Source organism: Homalodisca vitripennis, chromosome 6, assembly GCF_021130785.1.
Source record: "Homalodisca vitripennis isolate AUS2020 chromosome 6, UT_GWSS_2.1, whole genome shotgun sequence".
Classification (NCBI taxonomy): Eukaryota; Metazoa; Arthropoda; class Insecta; order Hemiptera; family Cicadellidae; genus Homalodisca; species Homalodisca vitripennis.
In genome coordinates, this window is record NC_060212.1 from 158,254,432 (window position 1) to 158,270,681 (window position 16,250).

At 31.5% G+C, this 16,250-nt stretch overlaps 1 protein-coding gene across 1 annotated transcript; it reads left to right on the top strand.

Moving 5' to 3' along the window:
- Positions 1–2,071: 2,071 nt before the first annotated feature.
- On the top strand, positions 2,072–12,579 carry LOC124365080 (ankyrin-3-like). The gene is made up of 6 exons (XM_046821010.1): positions 2,072–2,238; positions 4,668–4,878; positions 10,383–10,586; positions 11,316–11,910; positions 12,007–12,136; positions 12,374–12,579. The coding sequence occupies exons 1-6, from the start codon at positions 2,230–2,232 to the stop codon at positions 12,494–12,496; spliced, it is 1,272 nt and encodes a 423-aa protein (XP_046676966.1). The 5' UTR covers positions 2,072–2,229; the 3' UTR covers positions 12,497–12,579.
- The last annotated feature ends 3,671 nt before the right edge of the window (positions 12,580–16,250 follow it).

Consider the following 16,250-nt stretch of genomic DNA (forward strand, 5'->3'; position numbering starts at 1 on the left):
TTTATGCATGTCCCTTGAGTGTTAGGCAACATTTAATTGGTCTTAAGTGTAACCATGATGACAATGAGGAAATCACAGAATAAATGAATTGTAAATAAACAAATTATTACTATATTAAATTTTATAATATGACATAGTAACTCATGTAGCCTAACTATCAGAATGAAATAAGATATAAACTTGTAATTCTAGTCTTGTAAGTCTATTGCTGATTATGTGTTATCAGTTCTTTTAATCTACACTGAAAAATAAAAATTAATGAAATTGAAAACAATTAACCAAAGTTGTAATGAAATCCCCAAACAAGTTAGCAGAATAATTAATTAGGTTTTTGTTTATTAACAAATTACAAGTGGATTTGAAATAGGTAGTTGTGATAAATAATTTTAACATGGAATTTTCATTCTTCACTCATTGATACTCAAATTGTTGTAAAGTCACGAGTGTCTCACTCAATATAGGCACTATAGTAGATTTTATCTGTTTTCAGTGATTATCTGGAATGCTAAAAGGTAATATCTATTAAGATTGATAAAAGCTGACTCAACATCTTTCACAATCTTGGCAACACTTAAGCTATTTCAAAACTGATTTGTGAAGTGTCACGATGATCATAAAAATGATCACCTTGAAGGAATTGATACAGTTTCAATTCCTTATTTCAATATATGAATATTAAAATGTTATATATTATACATTTATAGTAAAACAATTCCAGTTTTATATACTATGAAACATTCTGTAAAACTAATGTGGTATAATAATAATTGAACTAATATAAAATCCTAAAAGTGATACATCTGATAATTATGTCGGGATTAAAAAAAATTTAGTATTAATGGATGGTTATTTTGTATGCTCTTTGGTTGTGAACTGTTTAACATATTTACTAAATATTAATATTAGCAGAAAAATAATATTAATTTATTTGACTGACATACATTGTAAACATTTCTTTACAACCTTTCAACTAATATGAAACACTAATTGGCTGAGTGTTAGCAAAGCCTATCATCAAGAGGCTGGAAAGATTTCTGTCTGTTGCAAGATATCTTGAGAGCAAACTGACCTACAGAATTGAAAATTTCCATTTCTATAAAAGCAACTTCGAGTTTGATGATGGTGCAAGTAATTCCATAGAATGTTGCGGATCGTTAATGAACATTTTTATATTTGAGTTGTATGTAATCATGATGGTAACAAGAAAATTGAAGAATAAATAAATTTTTAAACAAACTGAGTACTCAAATAAGATTTTAACACGGCATAGTAACAAATCAAGCCTAATAAAATGAGCAATAGACTTGAAATTTTGCATGCAACTTCGGTGAAACCTATTATGTTACACATGGTATGGCATAATCTTAACTTGTATAATACTAGGAATCATAGTTATAAATAACAATGTGTTGTAATAGTTTAAATTCTGTTAAATAATTATACAAGTGTTTGTTTATTTGTGATAACAATAAATTGTATAGCATAATCCATGAATACCAAGTAATACAATCCTTATATTTGATCATTTTTAGAATTATTTAAGCAATTTCTTAGCAATATTGGTACAAATTTATCATTTATCTTTAACACATGTGGCTCTGTACTCTATTGATGATTTTTTAATATTAATTATTTTAAATTTTATTCAAAGCAACTAGTTTTAAAGTTTAAGACACAGTCTTAACACTTGAATAGACTTATATTAGCATATATAACATAGTTATATTGATAGTGATGTTGATGCAATTCATTGTACACATTTTATGATTTGTGAATAAAGGAGTTTGAATTTGACCTTTTTTCCCACCAAGACGGAAGAACCATAAACTTCAGTGTGTCAAATAGAAGATAAATAAAACTAGCCACTAAAGACATTTTAGCACTATAATATATGTTTACAAGCAAATGTAACTGTTTCAAAAGTAACAAGTCATTTTTATTTTAAGTTTTATTAATTAAATTATGTTACTGTAAAAAAGATTCAGGTTTTCTACAACTTATTGTGTTTTGAGTACAAAAATACTTGTGTAAATAGTAAACCTGAATGTTTTGAGTCCCAAGTTCAACAAGTAACATCATGTAAGTTACCAGCAGTCAGTTGAAATGTCATGATGATTTTAAGGTTATGGCCAAATAGTCATACAAATGATTGAGAACATTTTATTGTTGTTATAACACTAGACCTTATTGTGGAATACAGTTACAAACTGACTTATTTCTATAATACAAATGCCTGTGGTAAGTAGTTGATTAGTAATGTGTAATATGTCTATTCCACCATATTTGTTCAAAATAAAATACAAGTATTATTGAAGTAATTCCTGTCTACAGTCATAGTCTACAGTCTATGAGATTTCTCCCCTTGAATTTTAATTCAAAATTTAATTTCTTCTGGATATGAAAATATACTCAAAAATAATAAAACAATTACTCAGAAAGATTGCTGTTAGGGTTGGGCTATTCAAAAACTTTGTCCATCCTTTCACAAAAAAAATGTAAAATAAAAATATTTTTAATGTAGTAAAATCTGATATCAAATTAAACTTATCTCTTTTAATCTAAATATACCCTTGTATTAAAATAATACATTTGTCCCATTATTAAAATTATGTTATCGGTTTACTGAAAAACTACTCAAACATTTACATGGAATATTAAATTAAAGATTTTGTTTTATGAATCTGAATTTCTTTTTAATTTTGGATACTTGTTATATGTGCACAAAAATACTGTAATATATTTTCGAAAATAGTAATTTTTAAAACATTAAACTGGTGTACCAAATTGAAGGAATCTGTTTCTTTAGTTCTCTGAATATAAATCTTGTTTTGGAGAAAGTATAAATACAGGTACTTATTATACTTATCTTCTATACATTTAAGTGATAGAAGATAATTCAGTAATCAAGGCTGAAATCTGATGAACACATTAGTGTAAGTGAGCTGGTATGGGACTACTCTAGTAGTCAAATGTAATGTCTAATATGAACAGAAATACAAATAATTAATTTAAATTCTATAATAAATTACATATTTTATTATTTATCACATATTTATCATATTATTTATGTGTTTATTAAACCTAACTTTGTTTTTATGGTTTTGGTTCACCAGATTTTGACTTCAAAATATGTATTCCCATTCCACAGTATGTGTTCTCACAATACTTGAACAGGTAGTTTGTAAATAATTTATAGTGCCAACAAGTTTGCCAAAATGTTGCATTTTTACTACTTTTGTTTGTCAAATTTAATGTTAGAATCTCATTATGTGCTAAATATAGTTTAAAGATAAAATCCTGGCTATTTTGTAGAAGAAATTTTTTAAAGTGATGATAATATCTACCTCAATTCAAACAGGGAGATATTATTACTGCTTATTAAATAGTTGTGATTGGAAATAATAGGTTTAGATGCAATTTTTTATACGTTGAAATCAAAACTTCTATTTACTTAATCCTCACTGTCAAAATTTAAATATTAAAATAATGGCCCTTGCATTATTACTTAGTTTTATAAAATTGTAACTGTGTTCTTCTTAGGTTTAAAACCCTGTTCAACAGATGATGTTTTACCAAAACAACAATTTCATATGAATTTGCTTATACAAAACTAACAAAGTAAACAATAGTTGTTGCAGTTTTCTTTTTATTAAAGTCTCAAATTTTCTAAAATTCTCATAACATTAAAAGCTGAATTTTGTTTTATTTTTATGTTAATTCTTTTTATTCTATCACCAATTCTTTCTATCTTAAATTGTAATAAAAAGTTACAAAATAATTTACAATTTTGTTAAAGTGTATTTTTTCAAAAAATGTAATGTGCTCTCTCTATTTTTTCTAAACAATTTGAATTAATTAAAAACATTATTATTTCGCTATTTCAATGTTAGGATTAAAAGTTCAATACGCTTACAAACAAAAATACTTCTTAGGTCCATGGCATTGTAAGGAATGTTTTTGTCTTTAAGACACTTTACAATTAAAGTTATGTCATCAACTAATTTTAAACATGATAAATTCAAATGTGTGATTTAATAAGGCTTTAGGTGCTATAGGTAAAAAGAATGATTTTTATTGGAAGTTGATAAGCTGTGTAAAGATTGGTAATAATGTGGGACCTAAAACAAAATCTCAGGGTACTTATATGCCTCTAAATAGCAGAAAAGAAATTGGTATTTATGAACATACGAGTAGCTAATCCTGCTCAGAAGAAAAACTAGATTTCAACGTTCTCTTTAATTTTCTCAAAGCACATGATTAACTAAAGGTGTTAGTATTAGTCTTCAATAAGGCTTAACCTAAATTTGATCAAATCTTAACAATTTCGATCAACCTTGATGTCAGCTGCTCAATATTGATTAAGCGATTTAGAGGAATGAAACTAAACTTAGGTTTATTAGGGGTGAAGTGAAAAACTATGAAGTTCTCTCTTCCACTTAACCTCATTTGTTATAATGTAATCAAGGCAGTTTGAATTAGATATTTGTATTCAATAATTGATTTAGCTAATCTATGAATTTCTCATAGTTCTATCATATTTAAAGCAAACTTGACATTTGTATCATGATGTAATTAAACACATGGAGCGTGAATGAATAATTTTTGTTTGTTACACTCTAACCTATGACCCTCCATATTAGAGTGTACAACTATTTTTGTTTTTTTAGGACTATGAAGGCACAGACCTAACGTTAGAGAAGGCTGCAGCAGAAGGCGTTAGGGAAGAGTGTGAGATATTAATTGCACAGGGCGAGAACGTAAATTCAATTAATGACCTCGGATGGACTCCTCTTATGCAAGCTGTACGTAATGGCCACAATGAGCTAGCAAGGTTCCTACTGCTCAAAAATGCTGATGTCACCGTATGCAACCATCATGGTATTCACTTGATACTGACTTTACTTAACTACTCAGATGCTGTAGCCAAAAGTATTGTATGTTTAGGATGTATGTATTGTTTAGTTTTATATTTAATTTTTATACCAGAAAATTTTGTTTATAAATTTGATTTTGGTAAATTTATTAGATATTCATCTACAAAGACGGGATTATCGTTCCGATCAATTAAAAATTATTCTGTTACAGGCATAAATATTCTTTTACAAAAAACAAAATACCCATGTCCTGAAAATAATTTGGAGACATGCATCGTTTGACTGGATTGTATGTTGGGTTCATACAATTTAGCACAAATATATTCTTGTAATAAAATGTATAGGGTACAATTAATTAATTTCGGTTAATGTAATAAATTGGGTTGGTTTTACTCAGATGTAGCTCATTCAAGTTATTTTAAAATTAAAAAAGATTCAGAAATTAAGCAAAATTATATGTAATGTTTTTACAAAAGGTCACATTTAAGTAGAAAATATATGTAGTAATTGTAACAATTAATAAATCATTCATCTCTCATTTACAATAAATGTCATATAAATAATTTAGATATGGAATAATATAAACCACTTTAAAATCATTTGTCGTTAATGTTAAGATAAATTTATTGTTTGTTCATTTATTGTTTGTTAATTTTATTTATGATATATTCATTTTATGTTCATCCATATCATCAGATTTTTAATTTTATTTTTATGACCTAATTTAAATCTAATAATGATATAAAACTGAAATGTATATCCCTTCCCCACAATTTTGATAGCAAAATTAATAATTCCTATTCAATATTGTACTATCGAAATTCTATTCAACCAATATAGTGATGAATGTTTCGAAGACAAAACAATAAGCAAGAAGTATGTGAACAATATAAGTACTAAGCATTACCACTTCTTGTATTTGACAGGGCCAGTGAACAGACCTTAAATTATTGGGGCACTGCAGAAACATTTATTTTATTTCCCTTAAAATCAATGCCAAGACACCAATAGTCCAATTGTAATTAGGCTGCAATGGCCAAAGAGTTACTTTTTACCTTTTGATAAAATCATTCTGGAGAAGAGTATACATTTTTGTTAAACCCTATCTTTTCTACTTCATTGCAACTTAACACCCATAAACTTTCAACTTTTATGGTTCAAAGTTTAAAAAAAAAAATCTATCAGGTCTAACCCTAACTTTACTTTTGAAGAGATATAATTTTTTATTAATCAAATTTTCATTTCATCAAATTCCTTAATATTCCCTCTTCTATGAACTTTAATAAATTTACTATAAAATCCAAAAATATCCAACAAAATCAACCATCACTCTGGGTGAAGATCTTGCTGTTCTACTTACTAGCTAGCATATTATCATTTAAATAAGATGAATTGACACTTCAACACCTGTCAAAAGATAGAATAAAAAATCAATGAACTCAAACGTATAGGAATATTGAGTTCAGTTCCAGTTCACCTTGCTATTAGCACAGCGTCTGGAATCTGACACTGTCACATACGACTCCTGGAATCTGAAGTAATGTTCGTCTGAAGAGATCCAAAAAACGTTGGTGATGAAGAAACTCAAAACAAACTCTTTACATCATTTTGATATCAGAGACACCTCGGGTACAAAATATACAAATATAGTGTAATCTAAATGAAGAGATATTCTCATTATATAAATGAGTGCATAACTGAATTGACAGGTAAATATCAGTAGTTGTGCACTTGATGAGATAATGAGAACACCTCTTCACCTAGATTACACTATATTTTGTACCCGAGGTGTCTCTGATGTCAAAACGATGTAAAGAGTTTGTTTAGAGCTTCTTCGTGACCAACATTTTTTGTAACTTTTCAGCAAACACGACTCCAGATTCCAGACGTGTCAAGTCTGTGGCGTGCATCGGATTCCAGACGCTGCACTAAAAAGAAGATGGAGCTGAACCCAACATTCGTATTGAATCCACCCTTCCCACTATAGATACGTTATGTCCCAACATATAATGTGAATATTACAAATATAATTGAAAAATAGCTTGCATTGCACCACATATCGTGATCATGAAATATGTGTAAATAAGTTACATTGAAATAGAATTATAAATTATTAATTCAATGCTTAATATATGAGTTTTTATTTCAGTTATGTGGGTCTGACGATGTGTTCTTTGAGCACGAAAGGCCTCACAAAATAAAAATTTTTCATTTATTGGAGTGTTTGATCATATATTAAGCATTTAGTTTCCAATAAGAAGAAGCTGGTAAAATGTATTAATTCAATGTTTATATTAACATACATTATTTTAATCAGCAACAGCTACAGTATGCGTAATTTCAGATTTATAAATAAGAATAAATTAGTTATATCAATAAATAATGGATGATTAGTAAAATGTTAATACAGAGTAGACCTTTAGTCTGTGTACACATTCAGCAAAACCATGAAATGCCTTGTCATCAGCAAATAGAAGTTACATCACCTGTCTATTGGGTTTACAACTAGCATTCGCTGTGTAAAATACTAAGTTTAATGCATCATTCTCAAAATGAGTTTGCTATTTAGATGATTATATTGAGTTTGGTAGATGGAATTTATATCCATTTATGAAATAATTGTTACTTGCTAGCCATTTTGCCTTTATATAACCTTCAATATAATTAAATAATATTTACAGTGGTAGTTAATCTGCTGAGAAACAAATACATTGTTTGAGACATCTTTTTGTATAAACACGCCTGATTCTGAAATATATGCACATTAGTATTTCTATCACATAATGAAAGTGAACGTACACAATGCAAATATAAATAACTCTTCCCGTTCATTCGGAAGAAAGGTAGATTTCACATGTGGCTGTTATCTGAAAATGCCAAACTGAAGATACATTATTAGTTTAGAAGTTTAATTTGGACAAAGTGTTTAGAAACTTTTCAAGATATTTAGAACGTATATGATCTTGAAAATTTACAAGACGAAAATCTTCATTAGCATTTTTGTTTAAAAGTGGACTTGATTTAGTTACAATGAGACCAAAATTATGTCAGTAAACATAATTCCTTACAACGATTTAATTCTATACACTAAAACTTTGAATGGCCACTATCTCGAAATCGCAGAGTGAATTTGGGTAACAATTTGATAAAAAAAGTGTCAATTTTAATTTGTGTAGTAAAATACTCAGGATTTTACAGAAAAGTAAATGCTCACCATATTGAAAATTTAATTGCCTGAGAGTTAACCAACTTTTAAGTATGTATGAGTATTCTCTTAGTACTAAGTTAGTAATAGGTTTAGTTTGAATCTGCTAGAATCTATAAAAATAATAATGTTCACCATTATTTATTTGTACAGTCGCTATCTGAAAGCCTTATGGTATATAAAAAAAACATGTAAAAACATACATAAATGAAAACGGCCTGAGAATTTTAATATTTATATCTGAAATTGCTTGAAAAATAAAAAGGTGTTTCCAAACTTTTTAAACACATTGTATACAAGGTAGAGTCAGTGTTCCTGGAATTGGTTTATATGTATTTATTGAACAAAGTTAAAAACTTATAAATCTATTTTTCCTCAAAATGCTCTCGTCGTGCAGCAACAAACTTGTCCCAAAGTTCATACAGCTGGTCAAAACACCTGTAGAAATCATTATGTGTAGGTTCTTTAATTGTTTTTGTCACCATTTCCTTAATAGCCTCACCATCTGCAAATAATTTTCCCTTCAACAATGCTTTCAACTATGGGAACAGGACGAAATCAGCTGGTGAGAAGAATGGATGTTCTGATTTGGTAACACTGTTCTTGGCTAATTAATTACACACTAACAAAGAACAATATTCATGGGCATTGTCATGAAGCAAATTTCAATTGTTTTCCATCCATTTTTCAGGGCATTTCCTCCAGATGCCATCTCTTAATTGCTTAAGAATTTCTACATAAAGTTCTTTGATAACTGTTTGTTCCTCTGGAATGAACTTTTAGCAAATTAAACCATTGTAGTCAAAAAACACTTCCTGCATAACATTTCCTTTACTTTTGTCCAAACAAAGTTTTGCCTTGGATTTCCTTTTCATTTTAGTTTTCTATTCAGAGGACTGATGTTTTGTTTGAGGGTCAAACAGAAAACACCATGTTTCATCACCAGTTGCAAACGTTTAAAAAACAACTCCAATCTGCATCGTCCATATCAGTTAACTCAACAGCCATTAATATTTGATTTTCTTTGTCATCATCAGTCAGTATTTTTTAACCATTCACAAAAAATTCAATTCATGTTCAAATTATCAAGAAGGGTGCTCCGGACACTACCACGTGATAAATTTACTTCAAATTTAATTTCGTCACTCCTTAGTCTCCTTAGGCTCATACAAATTGCCTGACTTGTCCAATGTCTTCATCACTGGTTGCAATTGAAGGTTGTTCCACTATGTGAGAGTCAAACACGACTCTCACAGAAACGCTTCTGCCATTCATAAACTTGACTCTTCTTCATTGCCTCATCTCCGTAAGCATAAATCAACAACTCAAGAGTCTCACTAGGTGACTTTTGAAACAAAACACAGAATCTAATAGTTGACCGCTGTTCATTAATTGTCAATTTTTTATCGAGAAGTTTAGTTGCAGACACATGAAAACACTCTCCATAAGTAAACAATGGCAACTGGACAATACCAACACTACAGGATATTTTCTTCCTAGGAGTAGTGTCAACTGTTACAAAACAAATTTCACACCGGCAAGCATGCTGGATGTATATTTAAACCAATTCCAGGAACTTTTTGATTCTACTTTGAATATAATATATAAAATATATCATGTTGGGTCTATATTGAAAAATAGTTAAGTTAAAATGTTGGCACAAACTCGAGTGGTCACCGTCCTAAAACATTTGATTTGTTAAGACAGATTAACAAACTCATCCAAGCTATATGTGCAAATACTGCCTATATACCATATAAGCTACCATATGCGCTAAAAATTATAGCAGTCATCATGTTTAGATTGTGTTATATTGCATAAGCGCATATATATATATATATATAAAAAAAAGTATTAAGTTGTTGACAGATATTTGGTCTTCCGATCTATGTTAGTTTTGTTTTTTAAACACATGTGTATACACGGTCAACTACAAATAACTGAATTGTAAAAAGCGAGGGCTCTGTGATGTAGTGCTAACATGCGCAAGTGACAGATCCAGGTTTGAGTCCCGGCGGAGAAAGTACTTTTTGAGACAATCTTGATTGTAAATTAAAAAAGGCTATTGCCGCTTATACATTAAATATAATATTATCATAACAAATACTATTTCTTTTATTATATTCTACAGGGACATGTTAAAAATGTTGAATTGTTATGTATATAATTATACATAGTTTTTCGAGGCTACATCTCTAATATTGAATTTTGTATAAAGATAAAAATCAACTAAAAGATCATAAAGTAATATATACTAGGTAGAAAAATATCCTGTACACAAATTTTGAAATTTGTACAACCAGGAGTGACAGCATTCACGTTGGCTGTGCTGAATTGTGATGAGGAACTATTGGCAGCACTGTATGACTGTTTGGGAGATGTTGAGTTGAGAGAAGCTGAGAGCAACAATGCACTTCAAGTGGCTTGCCTACAAGGTCTCCTCTCTACTGCAACATGGCTACTCACCAACACTGTCCCACAAGTCAACATGGTATCTCCAGCCACAGGTAATAGTTTACACAGATGTATTAATATAGGTATTTCCTAAGAAAATTATAAATATTTGTTTAATGTTCATTACTAACAATGGATCATTTGAAAGGGAAATAGTATTACTGACCTTGTTCTGTTAAAAGAGAAAAACCTTTCTAGAACTGGTATCTAACCTCTTCTTCAGGTATCAAATTCTAAAACATAAGATCATGCAAAAGTAAACAATTAAAAAATGGCGATAAACGCAAGCAGGTCGAAGTTACATGTTTGTTGTATGAAGGTTTGATCCTATAATGAGTAAATGTTTGTAAGACCTAACTGATAACAACAACCGTACTCTTTATAAACTGTATTGAGTATTGCATGAAAAGAATCAATGTTATTGGACAGTCTTTATCTTTTGAGGCAATCAACTCAAAGCCAGATTATCTCAATAGTTGTACTAATATCTATGCCATATTTATCTCAGTCATCTCTGTTGTAATTTTGATTGAGAATGATGAGTCCCTGTTTTATAGATAATTATGAGCTTAAGGTGCAGTAGATAAAAAGTACTTAAAATCTACTTCACTGTAATTCATTTTCTTAATTGGTCCGCCAATGACGGTTTCTTTATATTCCCAAGATCAGCTGGACTCTTAATTCAATTCATCAATGTTCAACTGACTTGCTATTTTAATTGCAACAAGTCAATCTTTCACTCCATCACCATGGCCTGTATGATCTGGTTTAATTAATTCCAGGTGTAACCCCTTTGCTGTTAGCAATGATGGGAGGTCACTACGACTTGGCAGAGCTTCTGTTGAAGTTTGGTGCGGACAAGTCAATCACCAGTATGCTCGGTCAAGACGTGTTCCAACTTGCCCTGGTCAGCGGTGACAGAAAATTGTTACGCCTCTTGCAGGAGGATTCTCCCACACTTACGGGTTGCTTTAGTCTAAGAGTTAAAAAACCAGAAGATGAACCCATAGACCCCTTATATACTTCAAATAACATTCACTTGGATCTGCAGAGAGATACTTGTACACTATTTAGAAACTCTCCTTCTCGTCCTGTGTTTAAAACCTGTGATGATGACACAGAAATAGACTCCATATCCAGAGAAAGATTGACTCCCTCTTTGCCAACTGTGTTTCTATCATCACCACAAAAAAGCAGTTCACCTCTCTCAAGGACTTGGGACTGCAACCGCCTGTACAATCAGTACAATATTGGTGGTCTGGTTTCACCGAGAGTATTTACTCCAAAATCACCAGCGAATTCAATCAACAGCATGAAGAAAAAGAAGCTTCTCAACAAAATCGGCCGTCCATCTTGGCTAAAGAAACTTACTAAAAGGTACTATTTATCAATTAATAATTGTTTAAAAATTCATGTTCTAAACTTTTTTACAACTTTGAATGTTAATTTTTACTACTAAAATATTATTTCAGAACGAACAAGATCTGTAGGTTCAGAAGATAATATCGATTTCAACATTTCAAAACCAAATGGATTTGACTTTTCACAGCTACTTTTTGCATTAGGAATTGATGAATTTTACTCCGTTTTCAAAGAGCAAGAGGTAAGACATAACCTTAATTCGAGATTTTTTTATATTTTCTAAATTACAAAACATAAAATATCAGATTACTACACAATTAACCCTTTACAATATAGCATGTATGCATTTAGAACATAATCCTCACTGTGGCTATGTTCTGTTAAGTGACACACTCACAATATACTGTTAAGTAAAGAGTTAGTAAAGTGCTCAAAATTACAAAAATATTTTATACAGCATAATCGCTTTTTGTTTTAGCTTGACATGGGTACCTTCCTCACTTTGACTATTGAAGATCTTGAATCAATGGGAATACACAGTCAGATATCACAAGAACGGATTTTAAAAAGCATAAAAATGCTACAAAAAATTCAGCTATAAATTATCATTATTTTAAAGTTGTAATTTTAATTATTGATAAATGTGTTTTGATACAAATAATAAGGTAGATAATTTATTGTTACAAGAAATGGTTTTAAAAACAAATAAATTATAATGATGTATGATCCGTGTTGTTTATTTGCACAAATACTGTTCCTTATATTGGAGAGTTACAATTATTCAACTGAACATGTGTGTTATCTGGCAAGGAATCAGGAGGCACACTTCCATGTAGTTTCCGTTATGTCCCATAGTGTAGAGTATTTTTCTCAATTTCTTTTCAGTTATAATTTCTTACTGTCATATGGCTTGTCGTCTGTTTCAGAATAGTAAAATAGTAAAAGGAATTCCGAGATTCTCCTTCGTTTGACATCTGTTGCTACATTCTCTTGTTTAGTATACTAACTTTTATGTAATTTTAGATTGCAAATGATAATTTTTAGATAAACTTTAGTGCAATTAGTGATTGTATACAAAGGCACAAGGAAAACTTTCAAATGAATTTTTAGCTAAAATTTGATGAATGAAAAAATTGATGATAATTCCATTTATGATAAACACGATTGTACGGATAAGAACTGTGTTGGCTAGCAGCTAGTATCACAAGGCATGGATGGCCATGATTGTGACATTGCTCTGTATCTTGGTTTACTATTTTGTAATTCATCTATTTTACTGACATTTTTGCACAATACTCTACCACTTGAATGGCTTATATACACATATTTACATCCGCTCCCACCTCCCAGTATTTATTACCTTTTACAGATTGCCATAAAAATAGCTGAAACATTCTGTTGGCCATAGCAAGGGTTGGTTCGGGCACTGCCTGCAGTGGTACAGGGTCATTTTCCTCTGGAATGGCACACCCTGTACCTCTTCCGCTTAGTTCTTTCTCTGTTGTACCTTTTGCTACAAATGTCAATAGTGTGGCTCAACTGCCTGGTAGCTCAGGTGTAACCCTTGGGTTCTTTGGCCGAGGAGAAAGAATTTGCTCCAATGCGACCAAGTGGAAGACATACAATGATTTCCTTCTTCCAGTTGTCATGTTGTACAGATTCATTGTGTTGTTCATTACGGTAGTCAAACATTTTACAGACTTTCATATACCATCTCACACTCTTCCGGTCACAAAGATGATAGGCTTGCAATTTGTCAGGACAGTCAATCCCCTTTATGTGAGCATTGTATTGTATTGGGCAGAAGCTTGATTCTTTCTACACCACGCTTGTTCTACACTATCCATGTCATTTTGGAATTCTGTGGAGATGTAAATCTCTGTAAGTTTGTTCTTCCAAGCTTCGGCCATAACCACATACTGTATCAGGCGAATGTCTCGTCCTTTTTTAGCTTAGTAGAGATGACGTCTGGAGTATTGTCTTTATCATTAGCCCTTAACGTTCCTGTACAGCTGTGTTTCCCAAACATTTTGAACTCAAGGCTCCCTTTAGGTTTTTACTGCTTTCCACGGGCCCCACCCCTCAGTTCATCTCTATTAAGTCGATAAAGAATAAAAATAAAGTATTATGACTATATAATTCACATAATAAATAATTCACATTGATCAAATAAACCTGTATGCCTATTGCAAATTAGCCATCATAAAAATATCAAGTAAAAATTGTGATTTTAATCAGTGATGTAAAACTATGTATTATTCGACCCAGCAGGGATCACTTCTGGCTGATTTATACCTACCAGTTGAACCCACCACTGGGCACAGCAAAAACCGATGTGTTACTTAAATCTGGGCAAACCTTATGGGTGTCAGTAGCGGCACATCACTAACCGCATATGTTGAGATTCTGGGGTTCATGGGCAATTCAATAGGTCTAGTCTACTGTGAAAGATGACTGTTGGAGTTGGTGGGGTTTGTTCCCTTACCTCAGAGGCTCTTGTTAACCTCAACAAGGGTGTGCCACCCCCTGCCTACTTTGACTGGAGAGGCTGGTTCAGAGCTGGCCTCCCCTTCTTCCGGGATGACTTTGAGATGTAGTGCCCTAATTCTTCCTCATGGATCTCGAAAGGAGGCGGCCCCTACTCCCTAACCTTACCCCTCCTGAATATCCTATCACTCCGGAAGCAGCGCAAAGGTTCTTACAGGACTAAGCGCAACTTATAAGCTTCTTGTCCTAAGAGAACAAAAAAAAAATGTATTATTCGCTATTACTGATTTTTTTAAAGAAGAAGACTGTTATTATATTGTTGAGTAATATAAAAGAAGAAACATACAGGAAAGTAAGTTAAGTACAAAGCATTAAACATTAAAAATATTGTTTCAATAATTCAATGATTGCTTCATAACAATTACAGTTTAGCTAGTCAGATTATTTCTAATCAAATTCATCACAATTCGTAATATTTGTTTGAAGTTTCACACAAGCTAATCAGACATATTTGTTAAATTCTATGCAAAGGGTGAGAGTTTTTCCTTTAATTCGTACATCAAAATCTGGACTCATGTTTAAAACTGTGACACACACTTGTTTTTAAATTTGGTCTGTATTATAATTTGATGGCTGCCATAGCTGAGAAGTCCAACTCACAAAAGTAGGAAGAAGCAAAGGGTATCAACTCAAGCAACAATTTCCTGGTACATTTTTGGGTTCACTAATTTAGACGTTACACCAAAACTCTAGTAAATCATTCATTTTGAATCCAGTCTTTAACGAAGTATCTCTTTGGAATTCAAACAGTTGTTCACTCTTTTCAACATTTAGATGCATTTCTTTGTTAAATGGATTTAATAGGCACATTATAGAGTTGACACTATTGACAGGGAGGTATTCATCCAAATACACTCAGTTTGGAAAGATCTTCCTGCAATAAACTGTTACAAGGCGGAAAAACTAGTGTATTCACATTTAGTCACAATAGCCTTCCGCAAATCGAGTTTCTTTTTGCAATCTTCCACTTCGTCTAACATATTAAAGTGTTTTTATTCTTTTCTTGCAATTACTTACTTAGTATGTCCAACTTTTCATTCAAACAATTCAGTAAGAAAAGCTATCATCAACTGAAAGTACTTATCAATAAATGTAACGGCAATAACATGGTTTATATCCTTCTAGTAAGCATATATTTTATGTATCAGCTCAAACACCCTAAAAAGGGGGTTACCAAGAGACAATCAACAAGAACTAGAATCAACATAGAATAAAACATGGGAGGTTAGATCCCATGTCATTGTTAAAAAAGTTTTACTTTTTAAGAGGGTTTTTAATGTGGTTTATTGCACCATTCCAATGTTAAGTATATCCTGCAGTTCCTTAAAGAGATGTTCAGCGGCTCATGTTTTTCTATGCATCATGCAATTGGTCCAAATCACAATGGTCGCTTTCGCTCAAACGGGCTTGAAGCCCCCTTTTTTCGACCCGCCATTGAACTGCCGCCATCAGTAGACTACCTATTACAACACAGTTTTGCCAGCCAATGTCATGCTTATTGGCTTATCTGGGTGGAGTGATGTGTAGAGTCAAGGTAACACGTTCCAAGAAATGGTTATAAGTGCGCCTGAGAGTCTCTCACCAGAACGCTATTCATGCGATGACGCAGCAATGAAAAATGTAGCCAGGAAAAACATTTTTGGGGGGTCCACACAACTGATATTTTCCTGTAGTAAACAGATAGGAAGGCCCCATTTTGTTCCTTAAAAAGTTCTTGACCCAGTTCTTTGTTGAGAACGATCTTTCAGCAGTACATGACAGTAATACTGAATTATTTAAATAATAGTAATCGTTTACTAAAAAATTGA

Coding starts and splice junctions, on each gene's coding strand:
- LOC124365080 (XM_046821010.1), top strand. Junction 11,911..12,006: donor CTAAAGAAACTTACTAAAAG/GTACTATTTATC, acceptor TATTATTTCAGA/ACGAACAAGATCTGTAGGTT. Junction 12,137..12,373: donor CCGTTTTCAAAGAGCAAGAG/GTAAGACATAAC, acceptor TTTTTGTTTTAG/CTTGACATGGGTACCTTCCT.